The sequence below is a fragment of the Lutra lutra genome, chromosome 7 (assembly GCF_902655055.1).
Source record: "Lutra lutra chromosome 7, mLutLut1.2, whole genome shotgun sequence".
NCBI classification, from domain to species: domain Eukaryota; kingdom Metazoa; phylum Chordata; class Mammalia; order Carnivora; family Mustelidae; genus Lutra; species Lutra lutra.
Genome location: NC_062284.1, coordinates 45014736 through 45032627, shown reverse-complemented (window position 1 = coordinate 45032627; position 17892 = coordinate 45014736). Strand labels below are relative to the sequence as shown.

Below are 17892 nucleotides of genomic sequence, written 5' to 3'. Positions count from 1 at the left end.
TTACGAAGAGTATGTTAAGGTAAATTAGAATTATAAATTATATTTGCCGAAATTTTTAGCTGTGTTACAGTAAAACTGCATATGGTATCATTTTTCTTTACAAGTTCTAGTTCTCTGGAACAAAGCTGAAGACTAGCAAACAAACCGAAACAACAATAAAAATTTTAAAATGTCTTAGCAGCTAAAATAGGTGTCTTAGAATCTATGTACCCAAAAGTTTCTATATTTTAGAACGATAGTCTTTTCCTTAAAGCTTCTGTCTTCATATTTTATACGCATTTCTAACAAGCTTTATTTTCTTAGTCTCTCATAGAGTAGATACACAGGAGAAGGGTATTATATATATCAAGAAGTAATCACTAGCAGACTGATAGCAAGGGAGGGGACAGAGTACACAAAATAGCAGTCTAGGCAGCCTTATATACTTCATTAACCTTCAAGGGTATCATTCATGTGACAATATAACTATTACTTATCTTGATCAGATTCATTAAAAAAAAGGATATTCTGTCTTTTAAAAAAATTTTTAGGGGTGCCCAGGTGGCTCAGTTGGTTAAGCATCTGACTCAGTTTCAGCTCAGGTCATAATCTCATGGGTTGTGAGATCGAACCCCATTTCAGGCTTTGTGCTCGTTGGTGAGTCTGCTTGAGATTCTTTCTTCTGCATCTGCCCCTCTCCCCACTTGTGTGCTCTCTTTCTCTAAGATAAATAAATCTTAAAAAATTATTTTAATTGAGGTAAAATTGCCATATAACAGTTTCAGGTATACAACATAATGATTTGATATTTTTGTATATACTGCAGAATGATCATCAAAGTAAGTTCAGTTAACATCTGTCATCCTACATAGTTAACAAATTTTTTTTCCTATGATGAGAACTTGTAAAATCTACTTTCTGAACAAATTATAAATAAGCAACTGTAGTCACCATGCTATACATTACATCCCCATTACTTACTTATTTTGTAATTGGAGATATGTAAAAATATGGAACACTTTACAGATTTATATGTCATCCTTGCACAGGGATTTTGCTAATCTTAGTGTATCATTCCAACTGTGGTACATGTGCTGCCAAAATGAGCACCAGATACTCTTTATGAAGCCTGAAACCTCAGAAACATTTTCATTTTAAGTGATTTTAGTTTTTAACTTTTACTGAAGGAGTGTCACTAATCTAGAAAATTCATTTATATGAAAGAGTTCCCTAGTTAGAGTTTAAGAGATACTAATACTTTTTTTTTCTTTTTTAAAGATTTTGTTTATTAGAGAGAGGGAGTGTATGATCAGGGGAAAGGTCAGAAGGGGACAGAGAGGCAGAAAATCTCAAGCGGACTCTGCACTGAGTGTGGAGCCTGATGTGGAGCAGGATCTTATGACCCTGAGGTCATGACCTGAGCTGAAATCAAAAGTCAAGATGCTTAACCAACTGAGTCACCCAGGCTCCCCCTAATACTTCTCTAATGAAAAGAAATAATATGCTTCTAGGAATGGGTCATGGGAGAAGAGGTCCAAATTATTATTAAGCAAAAGTATCTGTGTTTAATCTGAAAATGAAGTTAAGAAAATAGTTCTATTTACAATATAATCAAAAGAGAATAAATTTAACAAAATGGGTATAGAACTTATACTCTTGAGAGCTATAAAATGCCGAAAGAAATTAAAGAAGACCTAAATACATGGAAAGACATTAATGTTCAGGGAGCAAACTTAATATTGTTAAGATGGTAGTACTCCCCAAATTGATCTCCAGTTCAACACAATCCCTGTCTGAATTCTAGCCGGCTTCTTTGTAGAAATTGACAGGCTGATCATGAAATTCATAAGGAGTTGCAAGGTATGCCTAAGAGCCAAATCAGTTTTGAAAAGCAAGAACAGAGTTGAATGACTCACACTTTTTTATTTTGAAACTTCCTACAAAGCAACAGCGATCTAATAGCAGTGGTACTTGTATTAGAACAGACGTAGTAGAGCAATGGGAACAGAATTGAGAATCAGATATGAATCTGTGGTCCATTGCTTTTCGACCAGTGGGCAAAGTATAATTTTTTCAACAGATAGTGCTAGGACAGCTGGATAGTTGAACCTGTACCTCATACCATATACAAATATTAACCCAAAATGGGTCAGCTAAATGTAAGAATCCAAACTATATAAAACCCTTAGAAATGTAAGGCAAAATCTTCACGCCCTCAGATTTGATGGTGGATTCTTAGATAAGATAATATATTCTTAGATAAGTCAATTCTTAGATAATAGACTGTTTTTACCGGATGATTAAGTTCAAATCATTGACAATTCATGGTTTTAGGTTTTCTAGAGTCAGTTGCTTTACCTTGAACTCTGTTTGTAGTTGTCTTTTTTCACTCAATCCTTTTGCTTTTCAAAGGACCACCTAGACTTTTTTTTCTTCCTGAATGCCTGAAATGTCTGACTATTGCTATAGTCTTCTCCTTGTCCCTGGGTCTCCATTTGGTCTTTTAATTTTCCACAGTTGTATTATAGAGGTTTTCCAATAGCAAGTAATCTGCCTGTTTTGAAGGACTACTACAAACCTACTAGGGATTCATAATGAAATATTTATTAATAAAATAGAGTACCAGGGATTTGCTTCAAAATAATTTACTTACTGAAATTGGGTAAGGTTACATGGGATAATCATTATATAACTTTAAAATTTTACATAATAAAATAAATAAAAGTACTTCAGTATTTTTCTACTGCAGAGTATCGTGCCTTTTGGAGTGATTCATTCCAGTTTTTTTTTCTTACCACGGTGATATGGACAGTTTTACACATTTGCTTAATAAAACCTAGGCCTCTGTAAGTAGTCACAGGCTTACCTTCTTGAAATGGGGTATATGGGTCTTTCTTTGACCCCATTTATAAAAGGTACTGCCCCACCCTCTTTTACCTTACTCTCCTGAGCCTCATTCCGGATTTTGAGCTGCTAGAAAGCCCTCATTTTTCTGACTAACAGATTGATCATAAAATTGTAATTAATGGTTTAGGAAAGTTAGTGAAGCAAAGCCTATCACTGACTCAACTTGAGATCATTGAAACTACTTTTCAGAAGGCTTTTATTTGAAAAATTTTCATTTATATATGTATTCTAGTTAAATTCCAGTTAACATACAGTGTGATATTAGTTATAGGTGTACAGTACAGTGATTAATACTTCCATACACCACCTGCTGCTCATCACAGCAACTGAACTCCTTAATCCCATATTTAATCACATATTTCACCCATCCCACCACCCACCTCCACTGGTAACCATCAGTTCTCTATAGTTAAGAGTCTGTTTCTTGGTCCCCCCAACCTTTTCTCTTTGCTTGTTTGTTTTGTTTCTTAAGTTCTACATATGAGTGAGACCACATGGTATTTGTCTTTCTCTGACTGACTTATGTCGCTTAGCATAGCAATAACGTTGTTTCATCCATGTTATTGCAAATGGCAAGAGTTCATTCTTTTTTATGGCCGAGTAATATCCCATTATATGTGTATGTATATACCACTTCTTTTTTTAAATTTTATTTTCTTTATTTGATAGAGTGTGAGAATACAAGCAGGGGGAGCATCAGAGGGAGAGAGAGAAGCAGGCTCTCCACTGAACAGGGATCCCTTTGCAGGGCTCAATCCTAGGACCTTGGGGTCACTACCCAAGCCAAAGGCAGACACTTAACTGACTGAGCCACTAGGCCCCCCATACCACATCTTTATCCATTCATCAATGGACATTTGGGCTGTTTACATAATTTGACTATTGTAGATAATGCTTTATAAACATCGGGGTACGTGTATCTTTTTGAATTAGTATTTTTGTATTCTTTGGATAAGTAGCTAGTGGTATGATTGCTGGATCATAGGGTGGTTTTACTTTTAACTTTTTGAGGTACCTCCTGATATTTTCCAGGAGAGCTGTAGCAGCTTGCATTCCCATCAACAGTATGAGGGTTCTCCTTCACATCCTCGTCAACATCTGTTGTTTCCTGTGCTGTTGATTTTAGCCATTCTGACAGGGGTGAGGTGGTATCTCATTGTAGTTTTGATTTGTGTTTCTCTGATTATGAGTGATGTGGAGCATCTTTTCATGTGTCTGTTCGCCATTTGGATGTCTTCTTTGAAGAAATGTCTGTTCATTTCTTTTTTTTTTTTTAAAGATTTTATTTATTTATTTGACAGAGACAGATCACAAGCAGTCAGAGAGGCAGGCAGAGAGAGAGGAGGAAGCAGGCTCCCTGTTGAGCAGAGAGCCCGATGCGGGGCTCTATCCCAGGACCCTGAGATCATGACCTGAGCCGAAGGCAGCGGCTTAACCCACTGAGCGACCCAGGCGCCCCTGTCTGTTCATTTCTTCTGCCCATTTTTTAATTGGATTATTCATTTTTTGGGTGTTGAGATTGATAAGTTCTTTATAGATTTTGGATACTACCCCTTTATCAGAGACGTCATTTGCAAATATCTTCTCCCATTCTGTAGGCTGCATTTTGGTTTTGTTGTTTCCTTCACTGTGCAGAAGCGTTTTACTTTGGTGAAGTCCTAATTTTATAGTTGCATTTGTTTCTCTTGCCTCTAGAGACATATCTAGAAAGAAGTTACTATGGCTCCTGTCACAGAGGTTACTGCCTGTATTCTTTTCTAAGATTTTTATGGTTTCAAGTCTCACATTTAGGTCTTTAATCCATTTTGAATTGATTTTTGTGTATGGTGTAAGAAAGTGGTCCAGTTTCATTCTTTTGCACGTTGCTACTGAATTTCCCTACACCATTTGTTGAAGAGACTGTGTTTTTCCCATTAGATATTCTTTCCAGCTTTGTCAAAGGTTAATTGATGACATAGTTGTGGTTTCATTTCTGGGTTCTCTATTCTGTTTCTTTGATCTATGTGTCTGTTTTTGTGCTGGTACCATACTGTTTTGATTACTACAGCTTTGTAATTTAATTTGAAGTCTAGAGTTGTGATGCTTCCAGCTTTACTTTTCTTTTTCTTTTTTTGCTTTGGCTATTCGGGGTCTTTTGTGGTTCCATATAAATTTTAGGATTATTTGTTCTAGCTCTGTGAAAAATGCTGACGGTATTTTGATAAGGATTGCATTAAAGGTGCGAATAGCTTTGCATAGTATAGACATTTTGACAATATTTGTTCTTCCAATCCATGAGGATGGAATGTTTTTCCATTTCTTTGTGTTGTCTTCAGTTTCTTTCATCCGTGTCTTATAGTTTTCAGAGTGCAGGTCTTTTACGTCTTTGGTTAGGTTTATTCCTAAGTATCTTGTTGTTTTGGTTGAATTCATGACCTTGAGATCAAGACTTGCACACTCTGCCACTTGAGTGAGCCACGTGTCGCTGGAAGGCTTTTATTGATGGCTTTTATTTTTTTTACTATGACCCACACTAAATAAATTATATTGTGATCCAGTGCATACGCAATTTAATATGTATGTATATCTGCAACAAACATTTCATGAAATCATATCCTTGCTAAGTGTGGTATATTGTATTTTTTTATTTTACACTGTTTTTCTTCAAAGAACATGTTGGTCAGGACCCCATGTATTTATTTATGTCACACTCCACTAATGGATCATGTCCTGCAGTTGAGAAGACATTTTAATATTGTCTAAAATAGACATCTTTAAAATAAAATAAATAAAATAGACATATTTTTGCATAGTACTAATAAACATGCTCTGTGCTGTCAAAAGTGTCAAGCAAGATGTAGTAAGTTTTTTAATAATATACTACTGAAACTGACAAGTAAGTCCTTCAGAAAATTTAGCACAAAGAGAAATTTTATTTTTGCTGTTAACTGCTAACCATTTGGGAAATATTTCTGCACATTATACTAATATAGTAGAATTAAGTTAATAAAAATGAAAACGACTTGTGGCTTTTTTCTTTAAAGTTGTAGTGCCGTTTTGTTATCTTCTTACCCCTAATCATACTGCCTGCTTAAAAAGATATTCTCTGGGTGCTGAAGGCATTAGGCCAGTCTCTCCTCTTTACCCTAAATAGACATGGTAACCAATCTGAGTTACATAAAAGTGGTTTCTTGTTTTAACACAAAAGTACCCCAAGTTCGTTTGGCTGGATTTTTATTTTTTTATTTTTTTTACAAGTTCTAGGTAGTAATTTATAAATGTACTACTTTCACTTTAGGGCAAGAAAATGTGACAGCTGGAGATCTAACTAAACTGGGAACCTGAGGCTGTATGTTCCTTTATCAGTGTGACTCTGAGAACTGAGACCTGCTGGTTCTTTGAAATAATGCTGTGTCTGATGAAGCTTACGGTAAATGTTGTCTCTGTAGGTGACTTACTGCAATAGGAAGTCTTCATGCAGTGGGTTTTATGGGCAGCATCACATCGAGGACTGCTGCTTCAAAAGGGCTGAGCTTAGATGTAAAGCTCCAGAAGCTGCTATGTAATGCAGTTTCATTTCCATTAACAATAAAAGAACTCAGAGCCAGGAAGTGAGCGTGGGAAGCATTGTGGATTTTGTGCAACAGATTCTAAAAGCTTTGAGTGCTTGGGATTGTGCCATCTCATCGATGGTACTTTGCTGTCCATTAAACTGCCTGCCTTTCTCACAGTTATTGATAATGTTTTAAATGTATATACTTAATAAATACATTTCAGCTGCAGCAGTCATTCATTCTAAATGGCCAGGATTTTAACCCTCTATTTTTGTAAGTCTTCCAGAGCAACATTTTTGAATATGTACATCATTGAGGAGGATAGTGGCTGAGTGATTGTCTAGCTTTCCACATGGCTGCATTTTGTGTTGGCCTGTTCAGTCTTAATGATGCCCTCTGGCAGAGGAATTCATTTGACTGATGCATAGCTCAAGAGAATTATCCAGTCACCTCCATTACCTCTTAGGAATAAGGATAATTGCTTTGTAAGAGGGTGACATGTGTTCAGTTCTTTTGGTGCCCCCAGAGAAGGTTAGCAAACACAAGCAATATTTTGTGATGTATCAGCCATCACATTTTTTGTTAACATAGGCTGTCTCATTCATTATGTTTCTGTGATTATATTTTTTATATAGGTATGAAAGTTGAAGCTGAGAGATGTTTCGTAATTGTCTTGTTACTTTTAGATTTAGTGGGAACTTGGAAGGAGGCATCATCATGGTAGAGTGGAAGGGTGCTTCCTCTCTTGGTTCTCTTTCTGTTCTCCACTAATGGAGACATCATTTTTGACCCTTCTCTTTTCCTTATCTCCCACTTTTACATATAATCCAAAGATTATTAGTTTTTTTCTTTGAAATGCCTTAATTATAAATCATATTTTTAAGTCATTTTCTGCCAGGAAATATTGGCTCATACCCTGCAAAAAAATAAAAATTAGGTTTATTTAGCACCTAGCAGCTTGTAAAGAAGTTTCACATATTCTAACTCATGTAATGCTCATAATCATACTAGGTGTGGTAGATGTTATTTTTTAAGTGTTCTGTTACCAAAGCTTCCCCTTCATCATCTCTCTAAGTATTCTCCTCTCTTTTACTTTATACTTTGGGGCCAGATTAATAATTAGTATTTCACCATTATGCTTTTTCTCTTAGCACAAGACCTTTGTTGGTTTCACAGCAAGCTGAATAAGGAAGTCAAAACTCCTGTATTTGCATTTAGGATTATCCATATCTGATTGTAAACTAGACTTCTTTTTTCTTTTTTTATCCTAGAACTTTCTCAGAAGAACCTTCTCTGTATGTTAAGTTAATTTGGTTCATTGCAGCTAGCATCTGTTACCTATTATATATCAAATACTGTGTTTGTTGCTAGGGATAAGAAGTTGAGTTGAACATTCCTTTTGACCTTTTAAGTCATAAAACCGCAAAGAACCAAAAAAAGAAATGTGGGACAGAAGAGGAAAACATGTGAGAAATGTTAACAAGGGGTGCCTGGGTGGCTCAGTGGGTTAAAGCCTCTGCCTTCGGCTCAGGTCATGATCCCAGGGTCCTGGGATCGAACCCCGCATTGGGCTCTCTGCTCAGCAGGGAGCCTGCTTCCTCCTCTCTTTCTGCCTGCCTCTCTGCCTACTTGTGATCTCTATCTGTCAAATAAATAAATAAATAAATCTTAAAAAAAAAAGAAATGTTAACAAAATTTTGGAAGCTGGAAAGCAGGTAGTCAAGTGGTAACTGACTTAGCAGTCCAGAGAAAGCCGATGATTGAAAGGTTAAGCCAGTTTGTAATACAAAATACACCAGTTAAGCTCAAGAATTGGAGACACTAGGAACTCAGAAAGCAAGGATGCTAGAGTAAAAAAAGAACTTAGTGGCAAGTCTATAGAAGTTGGATGGCTAAATCACCTCTTTCCCTGGCAACATGTGGCTCACAAGAGATGGAAGTGAAATACATTGTGAAAGCTGGGCCACCCAGATGAACATAGGGAAAATGAGAAACAGTTTCCCCACTGATTGCTGATTGGTGAGACCACTGTGGCCTCTGGAAGAAGCATATCCATAAATGCTTGGAATTTCCTTAAACTCTTGCATTTTTTTTTTTTAATGAAATCTGTGCAATTTCTGTAATAACTTTTTAACTATACAAAATATTTTCCCCAAATCTTCAAAGAAAAGTGAAGATCTAGGAAAATTTTGTTTTATTTTATATCTAATGGCCTGACACCTCTCCACATATACATGGTTGTATATACCTTAGAGTAAGAAGCTGGCATTCAGGGTTATTCACCTGTCCCTGTTGGATCTTTCTGGCTTTACTTCTCACCATTTCTCTCCATATACTTGTGCTTCATTCATATTGGCTTACCCAGAGTATATCGGATTCTGCACAATTTCTATCATGTTTCCACCTCACTATTCAAATTAGTATTTTATTATATACCCTTTATTGTCTCCTCTGTGAGCCTTCCCTCAAATGCCTCTTGTGGTGGAATGCTTTACCCTCCCTCATCCAATCTCCTATATTGACTTGTTCATATTTTTCTTATAACTCATCACATTATGTGATTAATTTAATAATTGAGCCACCTGTGTTAAGGCCCTATATGAGGACCTAGAATACAGTCTCTGCAGGGTGAGAACTGAGTGTTAGATGTCTGATATCTGCATAGGCTGGGTATTAAATGTACAAATGCTTTCCCCTACCTTTGGTCTCTTATTTTTCTTTCCTTTTTTTTAAAGATTCTATTTATCTTTTCTTCTTTTTAAAAAAGATTTGTTTATTTGGGTGCCTGGGTTGCTCAGTCATTAAGTGTCTGCCTTTGGTTCAGGTCATGATCCCAGGGTCTGGGATCGAGTCTTGCATCGGGCTCCTTGCTCCGAGGGGAGCCTGCTTCTCCCTCTTCCACTCCCCCTGCTTGGGTTCCCTCTCTTGCTCTCTCTGTCAAATAAATAAATAAAATCTTCAAAAAAAAAAGATTTATTTATTTTATTTATTTTTTTTAAAGATTTTTTTATTTATTCATTTGACAGATAGAGATCACAAGTAGGTAGAGAGACAGGCAGAGAGAGAGGAGGAAGCAGGCTCCCTGCTGAGCAGAGAGCCCAATGCGGGGCTCGATCCCAGGACCCTGGGATCATGACCTGAGCCGAAGGCAGAGGCTTTAACCCACTGAGCCACCCAGGCGCCCCAGATTTATTTATTTTAGATCGAGCAAGCAAGCACTGAGGGTGAGGGGCAGAAGGAGCAGGAGAGAGAATCTTAAGCAGACTCCGCACTGAGCATGGAGCCCGATGCAGGGCTTGATCTCACAACACTGATACTACCACCTGAGCTGAAACCAAGAATTGGAGGCTTAACCAGCGGCATTGCCCATGCACCTGTGGTCTCTTATTTTCTAGTTCATCATTTATGCTTCCTCACAAATGGTTATTCATAATCACAGATCTGATCATGTCACTACCCTACAAAAATTTTTGGTTTTAAACTTTAAGATGGCATTGAGGATTTTTCCTGTGTGGCCTGAGCCTTACTTTTCTAGTTTCCTTTGTTACCCTAACCACTCTTTCCCTATTCCTGCTCCGTCCTGATGCTCATGATGCAACTTATAGTTCATCGACTCCCAGACCACCTTTCATTGTTAGACTACATCTACTTCATCGCTTTTTTGTTTTTTCATACAGTTTCTTTGCCTTGGGATGCCTTTTCCCCTTTTTCATCTATTAAAATCCAACTCATTTTTTAAGACTTTAGCCAGGGGGTGTGGATGGGGGAAGTAGATGGGGACAAGAAAGAAAAGAATATCTTCTCCAAGAAATCCTAAACTGCCTTCTCTCTTTTCTTGCTCACAGATCAGAATCTAGGTTTATTACTCTTACATGTACACCATCACCTTACTTCACTTAAGCGTTGTATCTGTGGAATTGAAGATCTGTTAGGTTAAGCATGTACTTCAAAGGTTAAGTTAATTCTTTGACAGTAAGGGCATGTTGTACTTTAAATGTGTAAGGTGTGAATTTTGGTGCCTCTACTCCCCATAGGAATTCTTACTGTTAAAATAACTGGCTGGGCAGGGCGTAGAAAGGGTGTGTCCAATTCATAAAGACTCTTAAACATGTTTACAATTTTTTTAAAAGATTTTATTCATTTATTTGACAGAGATCACAAGTAGGCAGAGAGAGAGGAGGAAACAGGCTCCCCGCTGAGCAGAGAGCCCGATGCGGGACTCGATCCCATGACCCTGGGATCACAACCTGAGCTAAAGGCAGAACTTTAACCCACTGAGCCACCCAGGTGCCCCCATGTTTACAAGTTTAAACTTGACCATTTTCCTCTAAGTGATACTAAATTTTTAGGGTCAGCCTTGTGCCAAAGTTGTTTTTGGGTCATAATAGCAGTGCTTATACTGTGCCAGGAAGAGCTATCCTGAAAAATCTTTATGCAGTATTGTATCTGGTGTGGGAGAAGTCTGTGGCCAAGTTGGAGTTTTTTTTGTTTTTGTTTTTTAAAGGTTATTTATATGTTTTGAGAGAAAGAGACCAAGTGCAAGCATGAGCAGGGGGAGGAGCAGAGGGAGAGGGAGAAGCAGACTCCCTGCTGAGCAGAGAGCCCAACACGGGCTCAGTCCCAGGACCCTGGGATCATGACCTGAGCCTAAGGCAGAGGCTTAACCCACTGAGCCACCCAGGTGCCACCCCTGCTTTTGGAGAAAATAAAATTTAATTTTGTACATGTAGAGAATCCATACAGATATGAGATGCCTGCCCAAGTTGGGGTTTTAATCTGCCTCTATTGGCTGTTTCTACTTCAACTATCTGCTCCCAGTTATTAGTATCCTTTTCACAGTTGCATCAAATACATTTTTAAAAATGTTTTTGGTAAGAGGATTAATCAGAAACACAAATTAACTTTTAGAAGCTTAATGCAATTAATATATAGAGAAAAAATACCTATTTTCTACTTTTGCTTCTAAAAAAAGAAGTTCATCTTAAAATTGTTTCTTAGGTATTTCTCTGGCAATCTCTGAGTCCTCTTTATTATGTTATTTGCAGACAAAAGTTATTCCTAAATTAATGTGCTCTTTGACACATAAAGGTGCTTGGCAACCTGATAGCAGTATTAAAAATATAATGATATGATTTGCAAAGGGCCATCTGTTGTCTAAATCCTGGTTAAAATAGGAACTTCTATTGCAAGTAGCTTTTTGTTCATTATAAAAACAAAAAAATCAAAATAGTAAGAAACAGTCATTTTAAAACCTTAATGTACATCTTTCTATATCCTTTTCCGTGCATATATATTCAACTGTGTACATATATGTGTGTGTGTATGTATAAATATAACATTTACTTCCACGTATTATTTAAATAGTAGTTACACTATATGTGCCAGTAACTTTTCATTAGTCAAGGTTTTGGGTGTCTTTGAGATGTGCAGAACATGGTCTTAAGCACCATAGGACATTGAGAGAATCACCAGATAAAATTCTTACCCTCAAGATATTTATAATCTAGCTGATTAAGATAGGACAGATCTATAAGAAGAAATGTGAAGTCCAATGCCATAACTAAACACTCAGGAGGAATTAAAATTAGCCTTCAAGAATCAGTAGAGATGGGTTGGTGAGGGTGGTTAAGTACCCAGTGTGGAGCACAGGCTTACCAAGTGGTTAATTGCTGCTTTCATCCTCATCCTCCTTCCAGGCACTTTAGACGTCTAGGAGAATATTGGTTCCATTTATATAGGTGGAGAAGTCAGGAGGAAAAGTCGTTAATATTGCAAGAAGAACTTTGAGATGTCTAAGTGTTGTCCAGGTGGAGAGCTGTTTTCTGCTCATAAAGAGCTAGAGTTCTGGTGAAGAATCACAGCAGCTTTGAGAATCATCTACTGAGATGAGTCTTCCAAAAGGAGAATGGGCAGTAATTGGTTTTATTTCACACTGTCCTTTTTGCCAAGGTGACACTGAATATCATGACAAATAATATATAATCCCCATTTGTTAGTGAGTTTAAAAAATTGAGAGGTTTGTGTTTATTGTGCCAAAAGTTAAAATGTGTGTTTTTGATATTCTGGCGTTTCTTGGTTTGCTTCATAGTTTAATAGTTGGGAAATAATAAATAACAAAATGTGTGTATGAGAGAGAAAAGAAATTTGTTTTCTTTTTTTTAAGTTCTCATGCCTAACTTAAATTTCCAAATCCTCAAGTGGTTTCTATTCTTGTCTTACTGGGTCTCATTATCTCTGTTTAGCTTTTCACTTATAAATCATGTTTCATATATGTGAGTAGCATTGGGAATATGACCTTTCTCATGACCCTGTACGCTAAGATTTTGCTTTGCATTTCCCAAAATAAATGTCACTAAAACATATACATTCTGTTTTCCCCTAGGTAAAAATCTCTACACCAATGAATATGTAGCTATCAAACTGGTGAGTAAAATTTATATTTGCGGTAATTATGTTTTGGTGCTCTCACCCTCACATATTTTTTTACAGGGAATAGTTGTAAGTATTCACAAAAATATTAATTTTTTCTCCTTTGCATATGTTCCCACATAGTCACTTTCCTTCAACCATATATAGTGTTACAGTGATGAATCACTATATACTGTGTAGTGCTGTGTAGTTAGATGTTGCTAACTCTAGTTTCAGCAGCAATGAATCAAAAAATAGTTATTAAAAAATAGCTGGAAGAAAGACACTGGAAGATTTGTAATTTCTGTGAATTTTGTAACTTTCACAGTGCTATTTTAAAAGATAAAACCACTGGAAATTTTCATTTCCTTTTGCATGACTGTGACTAATTCATTTTTTAAATGTAAGGTATTTATTAATATACTTAGTATTAGAGAACCAAATCTGATCATCAGATCATGGCCTTAAAAACTGTCAAATGTGAAAATCTTGTATTCACATTTGAAACAAAAAGTTGACTTGGTTTTGTCAATACTAATCTTATAAATAATTAAAGTGGTCATTAAGGATAACATCCTGTTTTAAAAAATATGTTATTTTTGAGGAAGGGTAATTTTAGAAGAAAATTCTTTATCTTATATTTAAGGTCAATACAAAATCATTTCTAGTCATATGAGATGTCAGATGACTAGTTTCTATGTTACTGTGTAAATGTTTGTCTTCCTACGAAGTTTCCCAGGATTTACAGGCAGTTTGGGGCTTTATTAGTTGAAGACAGAGGAGTTAATGATTGAAGGAAGTATGGTGTGATAATTGTGATAATGCTGTTCTTTTCTAACAAATTGCACTTAACCACATCCACACCTGCTCTGTGTGTTGATTGAGCTTGTCAGTTTATCGAAAAGTCAGAGTTGTCTTTTGAAGACAATTATCAGACAGTTACCAGATCGGTTTCTCTACAAAGACATGGACAGGAAGCAGGGCTCAGAGCAGGTAGCTGCTAGGGAACCAAGTGTTTTCTTATGTTTGTTGACTTGGAACTCTTGTTGGAGAAAGGGGAGCAGGAAGACAGGTAATACATGTAACAGTGCAGGCCAAATATTTTCTCAGATTGAATATCAAAGGAGTAACCGTATTTTTTATTTATAGGAATTTGGTTTTGTAGAAGTGTTCCCTAGTTCATCTGTTTTTGTTTTTGTTTTTGTTTTTGTTTTTGTTTTTAATTTTTCTGTTTTACTGCTTCAGTAAGTTGGACTAGTAACCGGAGAAAGCAGCTCCTGAAACACTTTAAAATACTGTCTCAATGCTATATATCTTTCTTATTTTCCCTTTATTTATCAAGACTCCTCTAGAGGCTTTTTGTGAGGGACAGTCTCTTCTATCTAGATTTCTTCTTCCAAGTTCATACTAGTTAACCTCATTAGATAAACTTATTACATATTGTTCACATGATGGATTGCTGCATTTCACTTGTAGTTTATTGAACTTTATTCTACTTTGTATGGTCAAGAGTGAAAGCTAAAAATAGACTTCATATCATCTAGTATGATGTGTCTCAGGAGCTCATTCTCTTTCAAATAAATCTTAAATAAAGGCTTTTTATAGGATAACAATCTTGCCTATGGGCCTCCTCTCTTGCTGTTGGGCTGTGTTCTCCATGGGAGATATGAGGGCAGTAATTGAGCTCTTTTCATTGTAACAGCAAAATTTGCCTTAAGCATTATAGTCCTACAAGGTAGCCGTCTGCTGTTGGTTTAGGATTTCAGGCAGACATGTATGTTCCAGAATAACCGTGATTCTGGCAAATAGCCAGCCCTCTGTGGAAATGTAATCAGCATCTGGCACAGAAATATAAGGAAGCCCTGCTGGTACTGTTTTCTTTCTACTTTGTTTGGATCTTCACTGTGGGCTTTTGTTTCTTAGATTTCTAGGAACCTTTTTAAAAAATCATATACAACATAAAATAGTATAATGAACCCTTCCTTTACCCCATCACCGAGATTTCTCAGGTTCTTTTTAACAGAAGTTTTCTAACAATTGTTAAAAAAGAAAAAAATTTCTCTCCATGCTCCTAATCTTGCCACCTTCCATAAGACGTAGACTGAGTGTTTATAATGTACTTTCTTTATAGTGCTTCCAGAAGAGCACCTTGAAGCTCTAATTGTCTGAGCAGGCTTCAGCTGTATGCTTAAGGGGTTGGCCAAAGGGTATAAGTCCTTTCATCTGTGATAAAGAGCTCCTCATGTCTGAATATATGTGACATCTATGTCCACTTTCAGCCTTGTAACTCTAAAGAACTTTTGTGTTTTTTTAATCTGTTAGCTTAGTTACCCCTCATCAGATTGAGTATTTCCGATCAAGGTGTCCACGGTGAAGTTTTAGAGTTTTGTGTTTGAAGAAGGCTTTTTCATTCATTGCTCCTTGTGGTTTGTCAGAATCCCAAAGACTTTCTCCAGTAAAAAACCTCCAGAAAGATCAATCTCTGGTTCCATATTAATTTGTTGTCCTGTTTCTGTTTGGATCCTTGTGAATTATTAGGGATTTTTCTGAAGGACACATTCCATCACTGGCTGCTTTACTGGTGCTACAGTAGAAGATCTAAAGCCAAATGGAGACTCTCAACAGTGATCCTTCTCTGTTTGAAGAGATAAATGAATAAAGAAGTGACTTTACAGTGTAATTAGTCTTATGTACTTTTTCTTTTGACTACAAGAATCTTGAGAAACTTGAAGTTCAACTCTGATGATTGCTGATTTTATAATCAAAGAAGGATATGAGTTCTTTCATGGAGCTCATTAGGGATATGAACTATTTCAGCCTTCCCAGAAGCAAAGGGATAGAGTAGATAACTTCAAGGAAATTTCTGAATTCTATGATTTATGGATTCTATATCTTAAGAAAAATGTAGAAAACAAGTGGGTTCAGGAAGAGCCTTCAAAGATGATCAAAGAACTGAAAAATAGGACCAGTGAGGAAAGGTTAAAGGAATTGAAATTACTTTGCCTGAATAAAGAAAGTCTAAGAAATGATTGAATAGTTTTGTTATTTGAAGATAGTTGTTATAGTATTCACTGGTTATTGAGGAGCTATTTCATTTTTGTCGGGGACAGAAAAGAAGTTTCAGTTGTGGACATTTAAACTACATATAAAGACCTTTGAAATCATGAAATGTATTTAACATCAGGATGAATTATCAAGGGAAACTATGGGATCTCCTTCTTTTGAGCCGGTCTTAAAAAAAGGACAAGTAACCATTCACTAGAGAAAGGACAGTTTTTTGCACAAATGTTGTTAGGAAAACCCGATATCCACATGCATTGAAGCTGAACCCTTACCTTACATCAGACATAAAAAAGTAACTCAAAATGGATCAAAGATCTAAATATAAGAGCCAAAACTATAAATCTCTTAGAAGAAAATTTAGGGCAAAAGCTTCATGACATTGGATTTGGCGGTGATTTTTTAGATGACATAAAAAGCACAAGCAAGGAAGGAGATTGATTGGACTTTGTAAAAATTAACTTTTTTGTATTAAAGGACTCTGAATACAGTGAGAAGGTAACCCATGGAATGGGAGAGAAAATTTAAAAATCATGTATCTGTTAGAATTGTATCTAGAATTTTCCATTTTAACCCATTTTTAAGTGTGTTGCTCTGTGGCATTAAGTACATTCACAGTGGTGTGCATCCATTGCCACCATCCTTCCCTAGAACTTTTTCATCTTCCTCAGCTGAAATTCTGTATTAAATACTGACTGTCCATCTCCTCCCTCATAGCCCCTGGCAACCACCACTTAACTTTCTGCCTCTATAAATTTGACTACTCTAGGTACCTCATATTAGTGAATCATGTAGTATTTGACCTTTTGTGTCTGGCTTAGTTTGCTTAGCATAATGTCTTCAGGGTTCATCCATGTTGTAGTATGTATCCAGATGTCTTTCATTTTCATGGTTGAATAATATTGTGTGTGTGCACGTAGCACATACGTGTGCTTGTGTGTAACAAAATGTAATCACGTTTTGTTTCTTCGGGTGTTGCTAGGTACTTGGGTCACTTCCACCTTTTGATTATTGTAAATAATGTTGCTATGAACATGGGCATTTAAATATCAGTTTGAGTCCCTGCTTTCAGTTTTTTCAGGTATGTATGCAAAAGTAGAATTGCTGGATCATATGGTAATTCTTTGTTTAATTTTTGGAGGAACTTCCATATTGTTTTCCATAATAGCTGTACCATTTCACATCCCCACCAGCAATGCACAGGGGGTCCAATTTCTCTACATCCTCATGAACACTTATTTTCTATGGTTTTGATAATAGCTATCCTAATGGGTATGTAGATCTACTTTCCAGGGTAATGTTTGATTTTCTTGTTAACTAGTTGCCCAGTGTACTGTCAGTTCAGAACTGTTAACCAGCTAGTTCTTAAAATTCAATGTAGAGCAAAATGGTAGTTTGGCTGTTTTATCCCCAGGGTCTTAAAAACACTATTTTTGCAAATTTGAACATCATATTGATTAAGGGTACATATTTTATTTTACTTTTGTTAAGATACATATTTTAATTACATTTACAATCTTTAATTTTCTTGAGTGTAAAAATACATGTGCATATAATGCTCCTCCAGGATTATTCATAATAATGAAAACTGAAAACAGTCAAAACATCCAAAAGTTTTCATATATGTGTACACACACAATACACACATACAGGGAAATACTACAGCCATTAAAATTTATATAAAGCTTTACTCAGTTGGTAGGGCATATGACTCTTGATCTCAAGGTCATGAGTTCAGTCCCTACCTGGGGCATGGAGCCTATTTAAAAAAACGTATATATATATATGAAGCTATTTACTGCCATAGGAAGATGTCATCATTATGTTGTTGCATTTAAAGACACAGAAGAAAAATATAGTATCTCATTCATTTTAAATATATTTTCAAGTCTCTATTATATCTAAATATATGTGTAAATATTTAGAAGGACATTCACCAAAATGTTAATAGTGCTTTTCTTTAAAATGATAGGATCCCAGATTACTTTTAGTCTCTTCCTAATTT

The 17892-nt window shown here is 36.2% G+C and overlaps 1 protein-coding gene and 1 non-coding gene across 18 annotated transcripts in view; one reads left to right on the top strand and one right to left on the bottom strand.

Moving 5' to 3' along the window:
* Window positions 1-17892, top strand: part of CSNK1G1 (casein kinase 1 gamma 1) — a 193981-nt gene that overhangs the window by 96318 nt on the left and 79771 nt on the right. For all 17 annotated transcript variants that reach the window (XR_007128513.1, XR_007128515.1, XR_007128514.1 and 14 more), the window contains one exon: window positions 12802-12842. Coding sequence is in view for 13 of the 17 variants with exons in the window: in XM_047735794.1 (XP_047591750.1) it covers window positions 12802-12842 (41 nt within the window). In the remaining 4 variants the exon portion in view is untranslated. The remainder of the gene's footprint in view (window positions 1-12801; window positions 12843-17892) is intronic.
* Window positions 984-1089, bottom strand: LOC125105782 (U6 spliceosomal RNA). Its single transcript, XR_007129044.1, has one exon. It is a non-coding gene; the product is annotated as a U6 spliceosomal RNA (small nuclear RNA).